This window comes from Gekko japonicus, unplaced genomic scaffold, assembly GCF_001447785.1.
Source record: "Gekko japonicus isolate JY-2015 unplaced genomic scaffold, Gekko_japonicus_V1.1 scaffold3042, whole genome shotgun sequence".
Taxonomy (NCBI): domain Eukaryota; kingdom Metazoa; phylum Chordata; class Lepidosauria; order Squamata; family Gekkonidae; genus Gekko; species Gekko japonicus.
This window is the reverse complement of record NW_015171594.1, coordinates 103,941-120,704: the sequence shown is the minus strand read 5'-3', so window position 1 is coordinate 120,704 and position 16,764 is coordinate 103,941. Positions and strand designations below refer to the sequence as shown.

Genomic DNA, 16,764 nt, shown 5'->3' with positions numbered 1-16,764 from the left:
TAAAAACATTAAACTAACATTTAAAATCACTACTCAGGACTGCTACTAAACGTGACCAAATGTAATCCTAAATAAAACTGTCTTCAACTGCTTCCTAAAGATCAAAAGTGAGGGGGCCAAGTGCACCTCCCTGAAGAGGTTGTTCCATAATCATGGAGCTGCTATGGAAAAGGCACTCTCTCATGTACCCACTAGGGGTGTGTGCTCAGTATATACCAAGCCAAATAAATACCTGAAAAATGCCTTAGCATACTGATGTAGCTGAACCCAAATAAAAGCTGATATTATTTGGCTTTTATTCAGGCTCAGCTGGTGGCATGAGTTCACCCACTTTCCAGGTGAAATCACACCACTTCCCAGTTCCTTGTGTGCATCTTGGGTTTGCAAAAGCCATTTAAAGCAAACGTTTATATGGGAAGGAGCAATCCACAAAAGCAACTTGGTTATTATGTAGTAGCCAGGAGATAGACTACAAATGGAAACTGGCCATTTTTTAATATCTCCTCAGTGTTTATATCCCTATATCATCTTCCATTTTTTCTACAATTCCAATTCCTGCTTTTGATTCATAAACCTCATTAAGATCTGGGACCAAGATACCTAAAAAGTTGCATAAACCATTAGGAAGCTGATCCTTCCAGAAATCATCTTCATAGGAACTTCTCTGGGTTCAGTCTCCTTCAGCAATTAGGTGGTAGACTTCTGCAGTAAGGGCCTTGTCTGTGGTTGCAGAATGCCCCTCTCAGAGGGGTTCTTCTACTTATTTGTCAAGCATTAGGTACATAATCCAAATGGTGTTATTTACCCAAGCTTTTAATGTACTGGTGATTCCTATTCAGACAGCTGTTTTTACACTGTTATTTTAATGCCGTTGTGTATGGGGAGATGATGCTGTTGTTTTATCCTTTTTTAAAAAATTGTTGTTGAATTGTGGTGTACGGTTTATTGGTTATTGCAAACAACCATGCAATATATTGGTTGAAAGACAGGATAGAAATATGTACAACTGGTAAATAAAGTAAGTTTTTAATACAGTTGACTGCACATAGAAGTCACATTTACAGAAGAAAATTGGAAAAAATATTCATTGAAGGGTGCCTCAATCCCAGTAATTTAAACATAGCATTTTTAATTTCCCTATTTCTCATGCTATAGATTACTGGATTCAGCACCGGGGGAAGCATGGAATATAAAATAGTTAATGCTAAATCCAGATATGACGGGGTGTCAGAAGTGGGCCTCAGATAGGCAAAAGTTCCAGTAAACAGAAATGTAGAAAAGACAATGAGATGGGGAAGGCAAGTGGAGAAGGCCTTTTGCCTTCCCTGCACAGAGGGAATTCTCAGCACTGCAGTGAAGATGTACACATAGGTTACAATGATGAAGACAAAACAGGCAAAACCAATGATGACAATAGTCAACAGAATTGCTCTGATTTCTATTAGATATAGATCAGAGCAGGACAGTTTAAGTAACCGTGGGATTTCACAAAAAAACTGATTGACAATATTAGAACAGAAAGTAACTGTAAATGTACCTCTGGTGTGTAACACTGCATAAACAATGCCAATAGCCCATGAACTAGCAATCATTTGAATGCAGGTTTGTGTATTCATCACCATCTTGTAGTGTAATGGATTGCAAATGGCAACATACCGATCATAGGCCATGAATACGAGGAGGAAGAAATTTGATGCTACAAAAAAGAGAAAGAAGAAGACCTGAGCAACACATCCTGAATAAGAAATGTGCCTGGTATTCATGAAATAATTGATCATGGATTTAGGAATAATGACTGAGACTTGACCAAAGTCCTGCAAGGCCAAATTCATCAGAAAGAAGTACATGGGCACATGCAGATGCTGATCGTAGGCTACTGCAGAGATGACGAGCAGATTCCCGGAAGCAATTGCAAAGTACAAGACCAGGAACACAACAAAGTACAGAATTTGCAGATCTCGAACGTCTGAGAATTCGAGGAGCAGAAACTCTGACACAAAGGTTTGGTTGTACATTTTGCACTCAGTAATCTCTTGAATGCACCCTGTAGAAGAGAATATATGGAAAAGATTAGACACTTGTAGTTTGATCGGATGAAATCTTCAGCATCTGTTCATGATGACCCTGATGTTTATTGTGATTAGATGACAGAAGAAGCAGAGTGTATTTCTGCTTCAACATTTGGATCCTTCAAACTAAAAACAAAATGTGTAATTCTTGGCTGTTGGTGAACACTCGAAGGGGGGAGTAGAATGGAAGGCGAGTGGGATGATCTCCTGGATAGTCAGTCAGTTGGTTCACTGACCAGCACTGCTGCTGCTCCTCTACAGCATGAAGGTAGAGATGGTGACATTCAGAAAACTGCTGCTGCTCCTCTACAGCATGAAGGTAGAGATGGTGACATTCAGAACCCCGTGTCATTATTGATGATGTCACTAGAATAGGGAGCTCCAAGAGCTACTTATTATGTGCACAAGAGAGGGTCTTTCTCATAGCTGTAACTAGTTACTAAAAATATCAACACAGGCAAACTGCATGAATCTGTACAGTTTAGTAAATGAGCTTCATATTATGAGCATGTATGATCACATGCCCTGTTCTACAAAATGATAACTGGACAGAAAGTACCGAGCAAAGGGTTGCTTCGAGAATGGGAGCTGTGGCATCCTATCCCAACATCCTCTTTCTACAGAGGGACATTATACTATTATGCATATGTAAATAAATTAATACAAATTCTTGTGTTGAGATGAAGCCCAGTGACATAAAATATCTGTGTTTGCTTCGGAATGCATGTGTGTTGATAATTACAAAAAAAACCCTCTTGTCTATAACTGGGCATATTGAGAAAGGAAGTATTGTGTTGCTTCTTATGGAATGGTTAGAATGACAATTAGAATGTAAACAAGAATCAATATCTGGAGGTCCTAAAAGTGTTCCCTGTCACAGGAACTGTATTACACTCTCTTGCAGAAAATGGAAAGAGTGCAGACATACATGACAACATAATTACTCAAAAGCTGAAAACAGTAATACTGTACTTGAAATCTTTCCAGATCCTGAAATCTGTTGCTCCAGTTCCACAGCTTTCTAAAACCACACACACAGAGAGAAACATGAAGCTGCCTTGTACTGAGTCAATATCAATCGACCTTTATTGCCATAACAATTGTACTGAGTCAGATCATCAGTCCATCAAGGTCAGTATTGTCTACTCAGACTGGCAGCAGCTCTCCAGGGTCTCAAGAAGAGGTCTTTCACATCACCTACTGCCTGCTCCTTTTAACTGGAGATGCCAGGGATTGAACCAGGGACCTTCTGCATGCAGAGGAGGGGCTCTTCTGCTGAGCCACAGTCCTTCTCCTAACAGACCCTCCCCTATACTATTTAGTGAATTTAGAAAAGAAAGGAATTCCACATTATTTAAAGAAGTGCCCTGAGCAAGTTACAACACCAGTGATCCAGAACACCTAAACTCTGGATCTGCACACACAACCAAATGAGGACATAGAGAGAAGGGACTGTATCATTCTAACAGGTGGGTTTTATTTTTTGTTGCCACTATTTTTAAAAAATAACATAAATAGCAAACTAGAAAAGTTGATAGGTTTTAGCTAGCTCTCTTTCCCCACGAAATGCTGGTTTTCTTCTATCAGGGTTTAATGTACATAACATACATATGAAGAATAAAAATTGCACCCCCACAGCCTTCTAAATGTCATGATGGGCTATACAGGCACTTGGACTGGTAAAACACTTTTTGCATGCCCAATATTTCAATCATTATAACAATGATGTGTTGTTTCCCCCATCAAATTATAATTCTGCATGGAAGATTTCCAAACACAGATTGTTAGCTGCTCACCATGTGCCTCATTGTTCACTTTTAGAGGATCTTCACACTAAAAACAGTGAGGAGGCCTTTCTAGATTATAAGAATGCTACTTGTCATCATCAGCTTATGCACATTATGGCAAATGCCGGATGCCCTGATTACAAGTAGGTTTTTGTCTTTAGATTCACTATCCCACTCACACAGTATATCAGGAGGCCCAGAAAAAAACCTCTGTTTATGAGGAAAGCTATATTCACACACTTACTTTTTGTGTTCATGGATTCCCTTCCTGGTCCTGATATAGTCTCTTTTCTGTCTCTACCATTTTTGAGCATCAAATATCAAGCAGCAACCTATGAAATAAGTTGTTTACCCCCTCCCCCAGTCATATTATGACACTGTAAAAAATATACTGGTAGTAAGAAGTTGTTGCCAAGGGAGAAACGTTAATTAATACAGTTCTTGTGTTCCTAGAGATTTCATCTCAAGAGTCCAATGGAAGTTATCAGTTTAAGTATTTAGAGAAAATTTAACTGCCTGATCTACTTGTGTTACCATGATTAGGAAGGATTGAGTCAATGTAGATACATTACAAACATTGTTTCTGAACTGTGTTCCAGGGATCATGTAGATTCTTCAAGAGCTTATCAGGACTTCCTCAATTAGAATTTCAGTAAGGGCAGATCAGCTACCCCCAGAGATAGGAAATCTGCCACTTCCAATCTGCAGAGAAGCATTGGACACCTCTTGAGTGGATTCTGTTCACAGGGAGCAACGGTGAGGTCCAACCTCTAACTCTTACCCTACCCAGAACCCTCTGCAATGGACAGAATTTTGTTTCAGGCAAGCCAAACCTACAATGTGTTCCCAGAAAGCTTGAGAATGGCCTCGGTCACACGGGGGAACAAAGCACGGCCAAAGTGCGGCTTTTCTGAGCCGCAGCAAAATAGACACGCGGCGGCAGGATCAGACAGATCCCCCGAGCCGCCATGGAGTTGCTTCCCGGCACGATCAGATGCCGGGGGGGTGGGGAGCCACGGGACAGAGAGCGAGGCAGCTGGCTGTGCATGTGCGTGCATGCATAGTTTGGCCGGGAGCCTCGAATGCTACGGAAGACGGGCGCGCCGGCAATCCCACAGCCGCCCTTTCTGCGGAGCTTCAGGTACGTAGTACTCTTTTCTAGGGGTTTTTTTTGATGCGCGGTCTCACCCGGAAAGGACGGATCAGGGACGGGTGCGCTCCACTTCCCAGATATTGTGGTGTGATCGCGCCCGTTTGATGCGCCCCCGATCTTTCCCTCTTGCGGGGCAAAACCTCCCATGTGACCGGTGCCAATCATTGCTTTACAGCTGCAGGATCTAAAAGTCAGTGGGGTGATTAGAGAGCTAGACTGCAGCTGAAGAGACCAAGGTTCAAATCCATGCTAAGCCAGAAAGATCAAAGATATCTTAGGGACCTGTTATTCATTCTCAACCTGGCAGGGCTGTTGGGAGGATAAAATGGAGAACTACATGGTCTGGGTCCAGCCTACCTGAGGGACCGCCTTACCCCGTATGTTCCCCCAAGAGCACTACGGTCTGGGGCCCAAAACGTATTAACTGCACCGGTCCCCAGAGATGCAAAGTTGGTCGCTACCAGGACCAGGGCCTTCTCGGTGGCGGCCCCTACCTGGTGGAATGAGCTCCCGGAGGAGATCCAGGCCCTGCGGGACCTGATGCAGTTCCGCAGGGCCTGTAAGATGGAGCTCTTCCACCAGGCCTTCAAGTAGGGGCCACCGCCTCCCGCCCCCCCTCGTTATATGACCATCATGGGGGGTGGAAGAGGCCCTGGGAAGGAAGGAAACATCGGAAACACTGGAACTTTTTTTGAACATTTTAAACATCTTATTTGATTGAATGTCGGAACCATCGAATGACTTTGGGGGAACCTCTGGACTGGACCGTCACCTTGTGGAGTTTTTTTTGGATGTGAAGAGCAACGAGCACTTTAAATTAAGTTTAAATTTGGATTTGAATTTAAATTAACTTGTATTAAGATTAGTTTTAAATGTTTACTGTTTTTAACTTTGAGAACTATATTTTATTGTTGCAATTTTTGCCTGTTAGCCGCCCTGAGCCCTACGGGGGAGGGCGGGGTATAAGTTTGATTAATAAATAAATAAATACATACATACATACGTTGACCCCAGTAATCTGAAGAAAGGGGCAACAGAAAACACGATAGATTGAGATGACTAAATCCCACTCTTATCCCACCTATTTATTAATTGAAATATTTATATCCCACCTTTCCTGGTGGGTCTATTGGAGTGAGTGACTCAGCATGCCTGGACATGGGGGTGGGGGTGGTATATCACTTTAAGGCCCATTCTGCATCTAGCGTTCACTCTGCTGTTTTACCAAACCCACGCTGGAACAGAAATTCCCCTGCACATTGCATGCCACTTTCACTTTCTTTGATCGTCACATTTTATGGTAGCCTCCACACTGCATGCCAGTTTCACATCCTTCAGTCTCTCAGTTTTATGGTACTGTCTGCATAGATTTATGGCCATTTTATGGCCATTCAGGCATGACTCTGCAGTCAGTACATCATTGGCCCGGGGTATTTGAATGTGGTTTTGAGCTGCACCTTTTTCTGTTCCAGTGTGTGTTTGGTAAAACAACGGAGCGGACATGAGATGGAGAATGGGCCCAAGGGAATATAGGTGTTATCTCCTTGACTGAGATGTCCCTCTTTGGGCACTTGCACACACACTAAATAATGCACTTTACAACTGGATTTTACTGTGTGAAATGGTAAAACCTACTTGCAAAGGGTCATCGAAGTGGATTAAAACTGCACTATTTATAGGCTTGCCAAGTCCCCCCCGGGGGCGTCGGCACGTCACCTGTAAGTGACGCAGCCACGCCGGGCACGCTGGGGGCGGGGCCATAGAGTTTCGATGAGATGATGATGAGGACCCTGTGCTACTCTAAGATTCTGCCTTCAATGGGGTGTCCAAACCAACCTCCCCATGCCCACATGACATCACTCTGGGCATGCTGAGCACATGCATATCTGCATGCTCCCTGCATGTTTGCTGTGTTGCATGCAGATCTGGGCTGTGCTACCAGAGGCCTACTAGCCCCAAGGAGCCTGGCTAGCAGTAGGTGAGGTTTTGGAGCCAAAATGGACCAATAGGAAAAGAGGAGGGCTTGGAATAAACGTTCTGGAGCAGCAGGAAGAGCTGTTCTTTCTTCCAGAGGGCAGAGCCAGAAGAAAGGCTGCTGCAGGGGAAAAACCCTCATCCTGAGGGAGGGGTGAGTAGTGTAAGGCCACTTGAGATAGTGAGCTAGGGAAAGTATATTTAGATGAGTTAGGGCATTTGATTTCTTTTCTTTTCACCCACTTACTGTTATTATTCTGCACCTTGTTGTTTGACCTCCTATAAAATAAACCTTTTTCTTGTTTTACTCTGCCTGGTCCTCACGCCTGTTATTCGGCCTAAAGGGAGGTCTGAAGGTCTTGGGAGGGTGCTCTGGGCCTTCTCAAGGGAACTTAAATCCAGAGTGGTGGCAGCGTCAGGTGACACCCCACCTGAGTCGTGACAGTTTTAGAGGTGTTTGGGGAGGATGTGAAGAACAGAGCAGACACTTACGGGGGTCTTATCTCGACTTCTGTCACCACTTGGTCTCTGGGGTGGCTTGCCAGTGGATCCACTGTAACAAACGAATGACCTTCGAACTCAATACACCTCCTAACTATTTCTTGTTCAGCCTAAAGGATACAATACAATAAGACACTCTTCTTTCTGGAGGGTCAGGATGACCCTGTAACTGAATTTGTGCTGACTTGGTCCTTTAGGACACCCAGAAATGCTTGCATGTTTCTCAACATGGCTGTGCTTCACACAATACAGAGGGCCGGCTTAAGCCTAGAGAATGGCTCAGAAATAACAAGGAAATGGCTCTTAGCTTAAGAATGGTGGCCATACACAGCAGGGTTGGTTTTCTCATCTATATCACAGTGATTTGGTTCTGCCTCTGGAACTGGGGTCTTGACAGCCCTGATTGCACCAAGGCTTAACAAGGAGAACTATCTTCCCTTTGAACACATAAAAGATAACAGTAATTTGGGTCTGTCTCTGGAACAAATCAAAACACAGGCGTGTCTGGACAGGAAGAGAGTGGAAGAAAACCTACCTTTGGCCAACGACATGGAAAATGCAGTATTCAACCATTTAAATAAATGAATAAATGAAGTGTGGTCATCCTTATACTAGCAAAAGCTGCACAAAGATTGAAATCTCAGCCTGTCCCCTCCTCACAAAAGGAACAAGCTTGTTGGAGGCTCAGATCTGGTGTCACACAGCACCTTTTATCAGTTTTGGCTGATATGGTGGTTAAGAGCAGCGGATTCTAATCTGGGAGAACTGGTTTTGATTCCCCACTCCTCCACATGCAGCTGCTGGGTGACCTTAGGTCTGTCACAGTTCTCTCAGAGTTGTTTTCTCAATAGCAGTTCTCTCAGAGCTCTCTCAGCCCCACCTACCTCACAGGGTATCTGTTGTGAGAAGAGGAAAGGAAGGGGGTTGTAAGTCTCTCGGAGACTCTGAGTGAAGGGTGGGGTATAAATCCAATCTCTTCTCTTCTTCATCTTCTACAGATGCTCCTTGAAAAGCATGATTGGGGCATGGTGATCTATGCTTTGCTATATCTCAGTTAGATTACTATAATGCTCTTTACATGGAACTACCTTTGAGAATGGTCTGGAAAATGCAGCAGCCAAGGTATTGTCCGGGGCAGGTCTATATCATCCCAGAGTTGAAGCATCTGCACACACTGTCCATTTGTTTGGCCATGCACCCCTTGAATGAAACACAACACAATTTATGGGTTAAACTGGGACTTTATTTACATACAAGCTGCTCTGTATCCCTTATACCATTTAAGCATGGGTTGGACTGTGCTTGCGAAGCGAGCTTCTTAACAGGGCAAACCCATCCCAGCTCAGAGCCAGGTCTGGAATCCTTTTGGACCATACCCATCATGGCCTGCACTCCAAGTGTGTAGCGGGGACAGAGGAGCACATTCTTGCCATGGCTACTAAGCCTTAAAACTCACCGTGTGCTTCCCTACCGCCGGAGGGGCCCCCATCTGAGGCTCCTGGACTGCAAAGCCACTAGATACCAAGTTTGAGGACCCCCCCCCATCGCTGATATCTCAGGGTGCGTGCAATCTCCAATCTACCCCCTCATCCCGTGCTTTCCCATCCCAGAGGGGCCTAACCAGATTAACAGGCCTATTTATGCCACAACCCTCAAGGACCATGTGAAGCAGGCAAAAAAAAAGCCCCCCTAGAAGCCAATTTGAGAGAGACCCAAAACATTCTTGCTCAGCCCCAGAACCAGTGACTGGTTACTCCTACATGGTTGCCAGCTGAGGACGGGTGGGTGGGGAGCTGGTCTTTGGCTGGAATGGCCGGGGAAATGGCTGCCACCGCTAGATCTGGCTGGCCAGCCTTCCCTGATAGGTCAGTGCTCCCGCGCTGCCTCCTGATAGGCTCACCCTTCCACATGATTCCTTTGAGGATGTGGGGGGTGGGCAAAAGCTTGTGCTTGTGTAGGGGCAAGCACCAGTCTTCTGGGCACAATTCATGGGGATAGCTCTTACCTTTCACACCCTAAATGGCTTGGGGCTAGGGTACTTAAAGGACCACCACCACCCATATTGTCCAGCACCAGTTAAGATCTGCCTCAAAAGCCGTCTGTGCTCTGCCTTCAGAGATGAGGCATGTGACAATCAGAGACAGGGTTTTTCAGCAGCGGCACCTCACTTGTTCAGTGCCATTCCCCTTATGGTTCACCTGGCACCTACATTGCTTTCTTTTAGGTGCAAGGCCAAAATGCTTCTCTTCACCAAGGCTTTTGATTAAGAGATTGATCTTTCAACACTATTTTAGTTTGGAAACTGTTATTTTAAGTTTATAGGCTGAGTTGGTTTTATGATGCTGGATGTTAATATATTTTAATCTTTTGTTTATTTTTATTATTATTTTCATTTTGTTAGCTGACTCAAGCAGTTTCCTGGAATAGCAGCACATATATTTTTGATGATGATGATGATGGATAGATGATAGATAGATAGATAGATAGATAGATAGATAGATAGATAGATAGATAGATAGATTCCCACAGTTACTAAGGAGTCAATAGTATTCAAATTGGGTACATTCCATGGTTGCTACATCAGTGAATAATATCTAAATGGGGTAGCAGCTCCATAAGCCAAGTCCCAGTGTTAGGTGGCAAAATATCATCTTAAAGCTCTTTGAGGCCATCACATCACCTTCAAACCTCTCCTCTTTCTCAGAGCCATTTGGATGTCTTTGTTTCTCAAGGTATAAATAATGGGATTCATGAGTGGTGGCAAAATAGCATACAAAACAGCAGCTAACAGGTCTATAGATGGAGAAAGCATCTCCTGTGGCCTCATATAAGTAAACATGACAGTAAAGACAAAAAGAGAAAACATAGCCAAGTGTGGGATGCAGGTAGAAAAAGCTTTATACTTCCCCTGGCCTGACTGGATTTTGAACACAGCAGAGAAGATGTAACTATAAGAAACCAAAATGAACACAGAGCAGAAAAAACCCACCGTAAGAACACAGGCAAACGTGAAGATCTCATTGAATCTGGTATCTGTGCAAGATATCCTTAACAACTGGGGAATATCACAGAAATATTGTTCAACTACATTGGACCAGCAGAAGTGTAGCCTAAACGTGTTTGCTGTTTGTATCATTCCATTGATTACACTCAAGACCAAAGCCATAGCTGCCATTTGGAAGCAGGCATTCCAGTTCATGATCAACATATATTGTAGAGGATGGCAGATTGCAACATAGCGGTCATAAGCCATGACAGTGAGCAGGGAAACTTCTGCAGTAGTGCATGCAACAACAAAGAAGAGCTGGCTGACACATCCTGAGAAAGAAATCTGGTTGTCATTCATAAAGGAATTGGCCATGGATTTGGGAACAGTGGAGGAGATGAAACAGGCATCTACTGATGACAAGATAGCCAGGAAAAAATACATAGGGGTGTGAAGATGATGAACCAAGGCCACAGTTATGATGATGAGGAAATTTCCCATCAAGGTTGCTAGGTAGAGAGTGAGGAACACCAGAAAATGTAAAATCTGTAGATCTCGCATATCAGAGAATCCTTGAAGGATGAATTCAGTCACAGCTGTTCGGTTTACCATGTGTTTGCTTGTGGAAAGTTCTGCAGAGAGAAAGGAATAAATGAGATGTACAAATATGTGTACTTTTGTTTGTTTCCATGATGCATTTATCATGAGTAGCCTTAAGTCCACTTAAGAAGGCAACTAAAAAGCCATGTGTTGTCAAATGTAGACACAAAGTGAGAAATAGAATGTTTAGTTGCAAATGTGCAGCTTTTGAGTGTCCCAGTGTCCTCAGTATATTCTAAGAAGAAGTTCTCCCCTATGCTTGAAAAGCAGAATCATAGAATGTTAGAGTTGAAAGGGACCTTGCAGGTCATCTAGTCCAACTCCCTGAACTCTGCAGGAGCATAGTAAAAAGATAGCCCTACAACATATGCAAAAGATGGTCGTCCAGCCTCCGCTTGAAAACGTCCAGCGAAGGAGCATCCACCACCTCCCGAGGCAGACTGTTCCACTGCTCAACCACTCTTACATTAGGAAGTTTCTCCTGATATTTAGCCGGTAACGACTCCCTTGTAATTTCCACCCATTAGATCTAGTCTTGCAATCTGGAGCAAAAGAGAATAGATCCACTCCATCTTCTACATGACAGCCCTTAAAATACTTGAAGACTGCAATCATGTCCTCTCTAAGCCTTCTCTTTCCCAGGCTAAACATACCCAACTCTTTCAGCCTTTCCTCAAGAAGATCAAGCAGTAGATTGAAACTCTACAGACATCATCATGGGTGGTTTTTTTTTTTCTTAAAATCAATTAAAAATATACCATCTGTAAGTCTTTTCCAAGGTGTCAAAAACACTAGAACTAGCCTTGAACACAGACCCATAGCCAGGATTTTTTAAATCAGGGGGGCATTTAAATTTCTTAGGGGGCACCGGCTAATCAATTTAATCTGAGGGAGATGGCCGTGAGACCCTGGGCTGGATGGGAAGTCAGGGGGCTTTGCCAGCAAGTCAGGGGGCATAGCCCCGAGATGCCCCACTTTAGCTATGGGCCTGCTTGAACAGCAAACAAGGTTTTCCCAGCTCAGTATTTGGTGCTTGAAAGTGAATGTGGGAGGGGGATATTAGGAGACAGATGAAAAACTGGATATGTAATCCTTTGCCATCTATAGCTTCCACTCCACAACATGGTCTCCAGTCACTTTCCCCCATCTTATACTCCAGCCAGGCTCCAAGGCAGAAAAATGCTTTGTGAATGTGAAAAGTGAATTGTCCTCCCAAGACACAGAACATACCTTTAAAAGTTCTTCAGATTTTTGTTTTACCTGCACCATGCATCTCCATCAACACCTTCCATTATCTCCTGATAGAATTCTGTTACTTTGGAGATACTATTCATTTCTGAATTGATCTTTGATGCAGAACTGAGGTTCTGATGTGCTAGCCAGAAAGGAAACATCTTCTCTGCCCAGATACCTTTCACAGAACAACCTAATAAGATTAATGACCGGTTTGCGTCTTCTTTTTAGAATGACTGGACTTGGCTGTAAGTAGATGGGGTTGGACTGCATGTATGAGATTGCCTCATCTTTTTTTGTTTGCATTTCAGTTATTTGTTTTCCATAGTTCCACATGTCCCAGAGGGAGAAATTGAAAAAGTCTCTTGACTACAAAATTGACTACAGCCACCCGGGAAGTCTTGATGATACAGTCCCTCTAGGGATGTTCCATGCTTGTTCATCGAAGTAAGTTCCATTTTAGAGATGAGGGCAGGTGCCAAAACTAGGATAGGCCAAGGAAAGAGGACTGATGAGCCAACTGTCTGGTGTCAGTAGGTGTAAGGAGAATTTTCCTGCTCCACCTCTTCAAATATTAATTATGTCAGTCATTCTGGCATACCCATTTCTCAGGAGACTCTAACATGAGACAATTGCAGCAGATTACGCTGTGCATTAATTTGCCTCAGCCCCATTAATTTCAAATGAGGTAAAAGAAACCATCAGCTCGTAGGAAATCTGGGCAGCTGATCAGGAGCGGGAGGCCAGCTGCTACATTCAGCTGCACCCTTCCACCTACAGCATTTTGCTGCATTAAAGGTTTCCCTAGGGATTATGGAACTGTGGTTGAAATAGAGCAGAAGTTTTTTAAAAATATAGGTTGACCAAGGAGAAATGCATTGGTTGTGCTGGTGATTCAGAGCTATAGTTTCCCATCACATATCAGGTAAATGAAGGGGGGAAAGCACAACACATTAAAAATCTATATAGCTCTTAAGTAATAAAAAATCCCAGGGGGACGAATAGTGTCACAGTTACTACCAACTTCTTTTCACATGGCTTTTGTATGAATAGATCCCATGATCTCCAGCATAACTCTTTTTATTGGTCAAAGGGGACCTTGTCTTCCCTTTTCACCAGCAACAAAGCTGATTGGCTCCAACCAGATAAATGATTGCGTATTGAAGGGGACATGAGACTTTTGCTTTGGCTGCACTGTGCCTATCCCTTTGAGATCAGATATAAGGACTTCTGAATCAAGGATACTGCATGATTCCCATCAATATTTTGACCCACTTCCAGGTACTGAACAGAAAATTACTGCTGTTAGCCTGCCTACATTCTAGTATGGATAAGTATCACTACATTGCTTGCTACAGGAAACTGAGTTAAAAATGGACAACCACTTACCCCATTGGAACTTTTCTTAAAATGTCTGATGCAATGGAGATAATAATGTGGGACTAGGTCATTTATATATTCCACCCTCACAGTAGGGTGGTTGCATCTCCCACTGTAGGGGAGACTTCCTGCCTTGGACACCGTTGCTTCTGCTGCTGCTGCTTGGTGGAGCATCAGGAGCAGCACTAGGGGTGAAACTGGAGTTGTGCCAACACTGTGACATCACTTACTGAGTAAACATGGAAATGATGTCACTGCTTGTGAGTGATGCTATAGGATTCAGCAGAAAGTCTATATTATGAACTATGGATTTTGGGTGAATCCAAGAGCGTCACCCCAATGTGGTGATGTCACTTCCAGGTTCATGCCGAAAGTGCTTTTGTGACATCTGTACATTGTCAATCAGCAGGATTCTGCTCCCTATGACTTCCGCAGTAATAGTGAAAACACAATATCATTCGCTAAACCTTTCACAGGAGCTTATGCAAGACCATTTGCTCATGCAGTGGATAGACTTAGCTGAACGGACAGAAGAATGTTGCTGCCCATGTTCAAACTCTGCAGCAAAATCATGCTGGGTAAGCTAGGACAGATTTAAATAGTGTTTTTTCCACTGGCTATTACTGGTCCTCATTCCCATGTCTGGTGACTGTAATTCTCCAAGGGATGGGTAGCAAACTCAGCCCCCACTGAGCTGAAAATATGCTCAAGTGTACAGTTAACTGAGAAGGGGTGTATGACAGACTACACTTTTAGAAGAAGTGCTGATAAACAGGTAATGGACTGTGAGGGGTTAATTCCTCACAGAGCCAGAGAGCCTTGAGTGACAGGCTGCTAAATGGAATTTGATTGGTTGGCATCAGTTAAGCAGAGAAAGACTTCAGAACTGAATGCTAATTCAGTCTGTGTTTTAGCCCTGACTGAGAAGGGTTTAGTACTGACTGGATTTTAGTTTAACCCTGACTGAGAGCAGTTTAACATGGATGGAGAATTGGGAAAGTTGTCAAAGAGGAGTGGGTAGATTGGTGAAGAAACCCATTTGGGCCAGAAAAAGGGATGGATCTTCTAGTGAGAGAAATTCCCTACTTGGTTAAAAATAGGGAGAGAGCCCTAAGGAGTGAATAATCCCTGGTTTGGTGTAGTTAGAGAGACTGCCTTTTTAAAACCTAAAGAATCAGTAAAACTCAAGAAAATGTACTGGTGTGTTTAGTGAAGGAATTTGGGTACTGGATAGTGTATCCCTGCCTTCTGGAAACCAAACAAGTCAGATATGCTCATAAAGTATATTGGAGTGCTTAAGAAACATTGCCTTTTGGCTAAGTGTACACATTAGCTATATAAAGTAAAGAAACATTGAAACAAAAGCCTTTCATTTTAAAGATTCTAAGTCACTGTTAAAAACTCAAAAAACTCTCAGTTTGCTTGAAATATATTAACTGTAGTCTGTGCCTATTCTGATTTACCTCAGAGCTCATTATTAATTTACCGCAGACATTTTACCCCAGTTTCACCTGACCTTTTCCCCTCTGTTGAATAAAATATTTTGTAATTTTTGAACTTTAAAAAAGCTTCTTGAGTGTCAGTTCTGAAGTTTAAGTTAAATGGGTGATCTTGTCCCTTCCCTCAACTTTCTGGCCTCAGCAAAATATACTGTGACAGGGTGGAACAGCCACAGTTCTTCAGAAAAGAAGAAAATAGATAAAAAGGGCTGCTCAGTCAGAAAGGGAGAGAAAAACAGAAGGAGGGAAGTGGGCTAGGTTGTCATAAGGTGAAAAAAATGAACTGAAAAATTGAGTGAACTGGTCATTGATGTTCTTAAAGTCTAGATATTTTTTTTTAAAAAAAAAATGGTATCTCAGGTAGTGTTCTCTGCACAGATATTCACATAATGCAGAAACTCGATATCTGAGTGGCATTTTGACTAAAGAAATGTCATGATCATCCTTAGAACAAAACATTGATTCATTCATTTGTCTGGATTATTTTTATCCAATTCTTCCTTCAAGGAGCTCAGAACAGATTACATGGTTCTCCTCTCCTCCATTTGATCTTCACAAGAACTCTGTTAGGTTAGGCTTAAACTGAATGATCAGTATAAGGTCAGCTAGTATATTTAATCAAAAATGGGGATTCAAATTCAGGTCTCCCAAGTCCTAGTTTGACATTTAGCCATTGGTGGAATGATGTGTACAACATGTATTTGGTGGCTATATTAATTGGTATTGAAGGACTTGTATATTGTTGTTTCCTCTATAGTTTTAACTTGGAATTCGTAAAAATTCTTAAAGATGCATGGTGTCATTTCCATGTTTTCCCCAGAAGTGACATAATGTTATATTTCACCAGTCATTTTCCATCCAGTATTGTGTAGTGGTTAAGTGTGTGGACTCTAATTTGGGAGAACCAGGTTTGATTCCCCACTCCTCCACTTGCAGCTGCTAGATGACCTTGGGCAAGCCATAGTTCTGTCAGAGCTGTTTTCACATAAGCAGTTCTCTCAGAGCTCTCTCAGCCCCACCTACCTGACAGGGGGTCTGTTGTGGGGAGGGGAAGGGAAAGGAGTTTGTGAGCCACTCTGAGACTCTGAGTGAAGGGTGGGATATAAATCCAATCTACTCTACTCTCCTCCCCCCACCTCTGCCAGCCAAGTATCAGTGGGCAACTGGAGCTGGAGGCAGCAGGTCTCCTGCCCCCAGAGGTCAAATAGCAAGCCTGATTGCCAAGATGCCTGGCATTAACAATATAAGTTGCCCTGAAAGTCCCTTCCTCAAGAATGTCCCGAAAGAAGGAACTCAGAAATACTGGTGCATCTGAAGAGTGCGTTGGTACTGAGGGAGAGATTCTCTTCACATTTGCTGACTCCCATTTGTTGGAACCCATTGCTTGGCTTGGTTTCAGTGCCAGCTTTCAGTGTTCAATGAAAGGTTGCAAACTATCCTTGGAGGGACCAGGGCAGCACAATCTCCCTTGTGGGTGTAGGCATCTTGTTCAGGAGCTGCTTTGATTTTTCCCTCTGGGTCTCTATTGCTACAAATGTACAGCTTTGGAGAACAGACCCTTGAAACTCTAACAGGAGAATAG

At 43.1% G+C, this 16,764-nt stretch overlaps 1 protein-coding gene across 1 annotated transcript; it reads right to left on the bottom strand.

The window, feature by feature from the left end:
• Positions 1–1,058: 1,058 nt before the first annotated feature.
• On the bottom strand, positions 1,059–12,349 carry LOC107117711 (olfactory receptor 14A16-like). Its single transcript, XM_015419869.1, has 4 exons — positions 12,331–12,349; positions 10,474–11,102; positions 3,866–3,902; positions 1,059–2,044 (listed from the first exon to the last, which is right to left on the bottom strand). Exons 1-4 carry the CDS (start codon positions 12,347–12,349, stop codon positions 1,059–1,061), a joined length of 1,671 nt encoding a protein of 556 aa, XP_015275355.1.
• Between the last annotated feature and the right edge of the window lie 4,415 nt (positions 12,350–16,764).

Coding starts and splice junctions, on each gene's coding strand:
- LOC107117711 (XM_015419869.1), bottom strand. Junction 3,903..10,473: donor CGTTTGCCTGTGTTCTTACG/GTGGGTTTTTTC, acceptor CACTGTTTTTAG/TGTGAAGATCCTCTAAAAGT. Junction 2,045..3,865: donor AGTGAACAATGAGGCACATG/GTGAGCAGCTAA, acceptor TCTCTTCTACAG/GGTGCATTCAAGAGATTACT.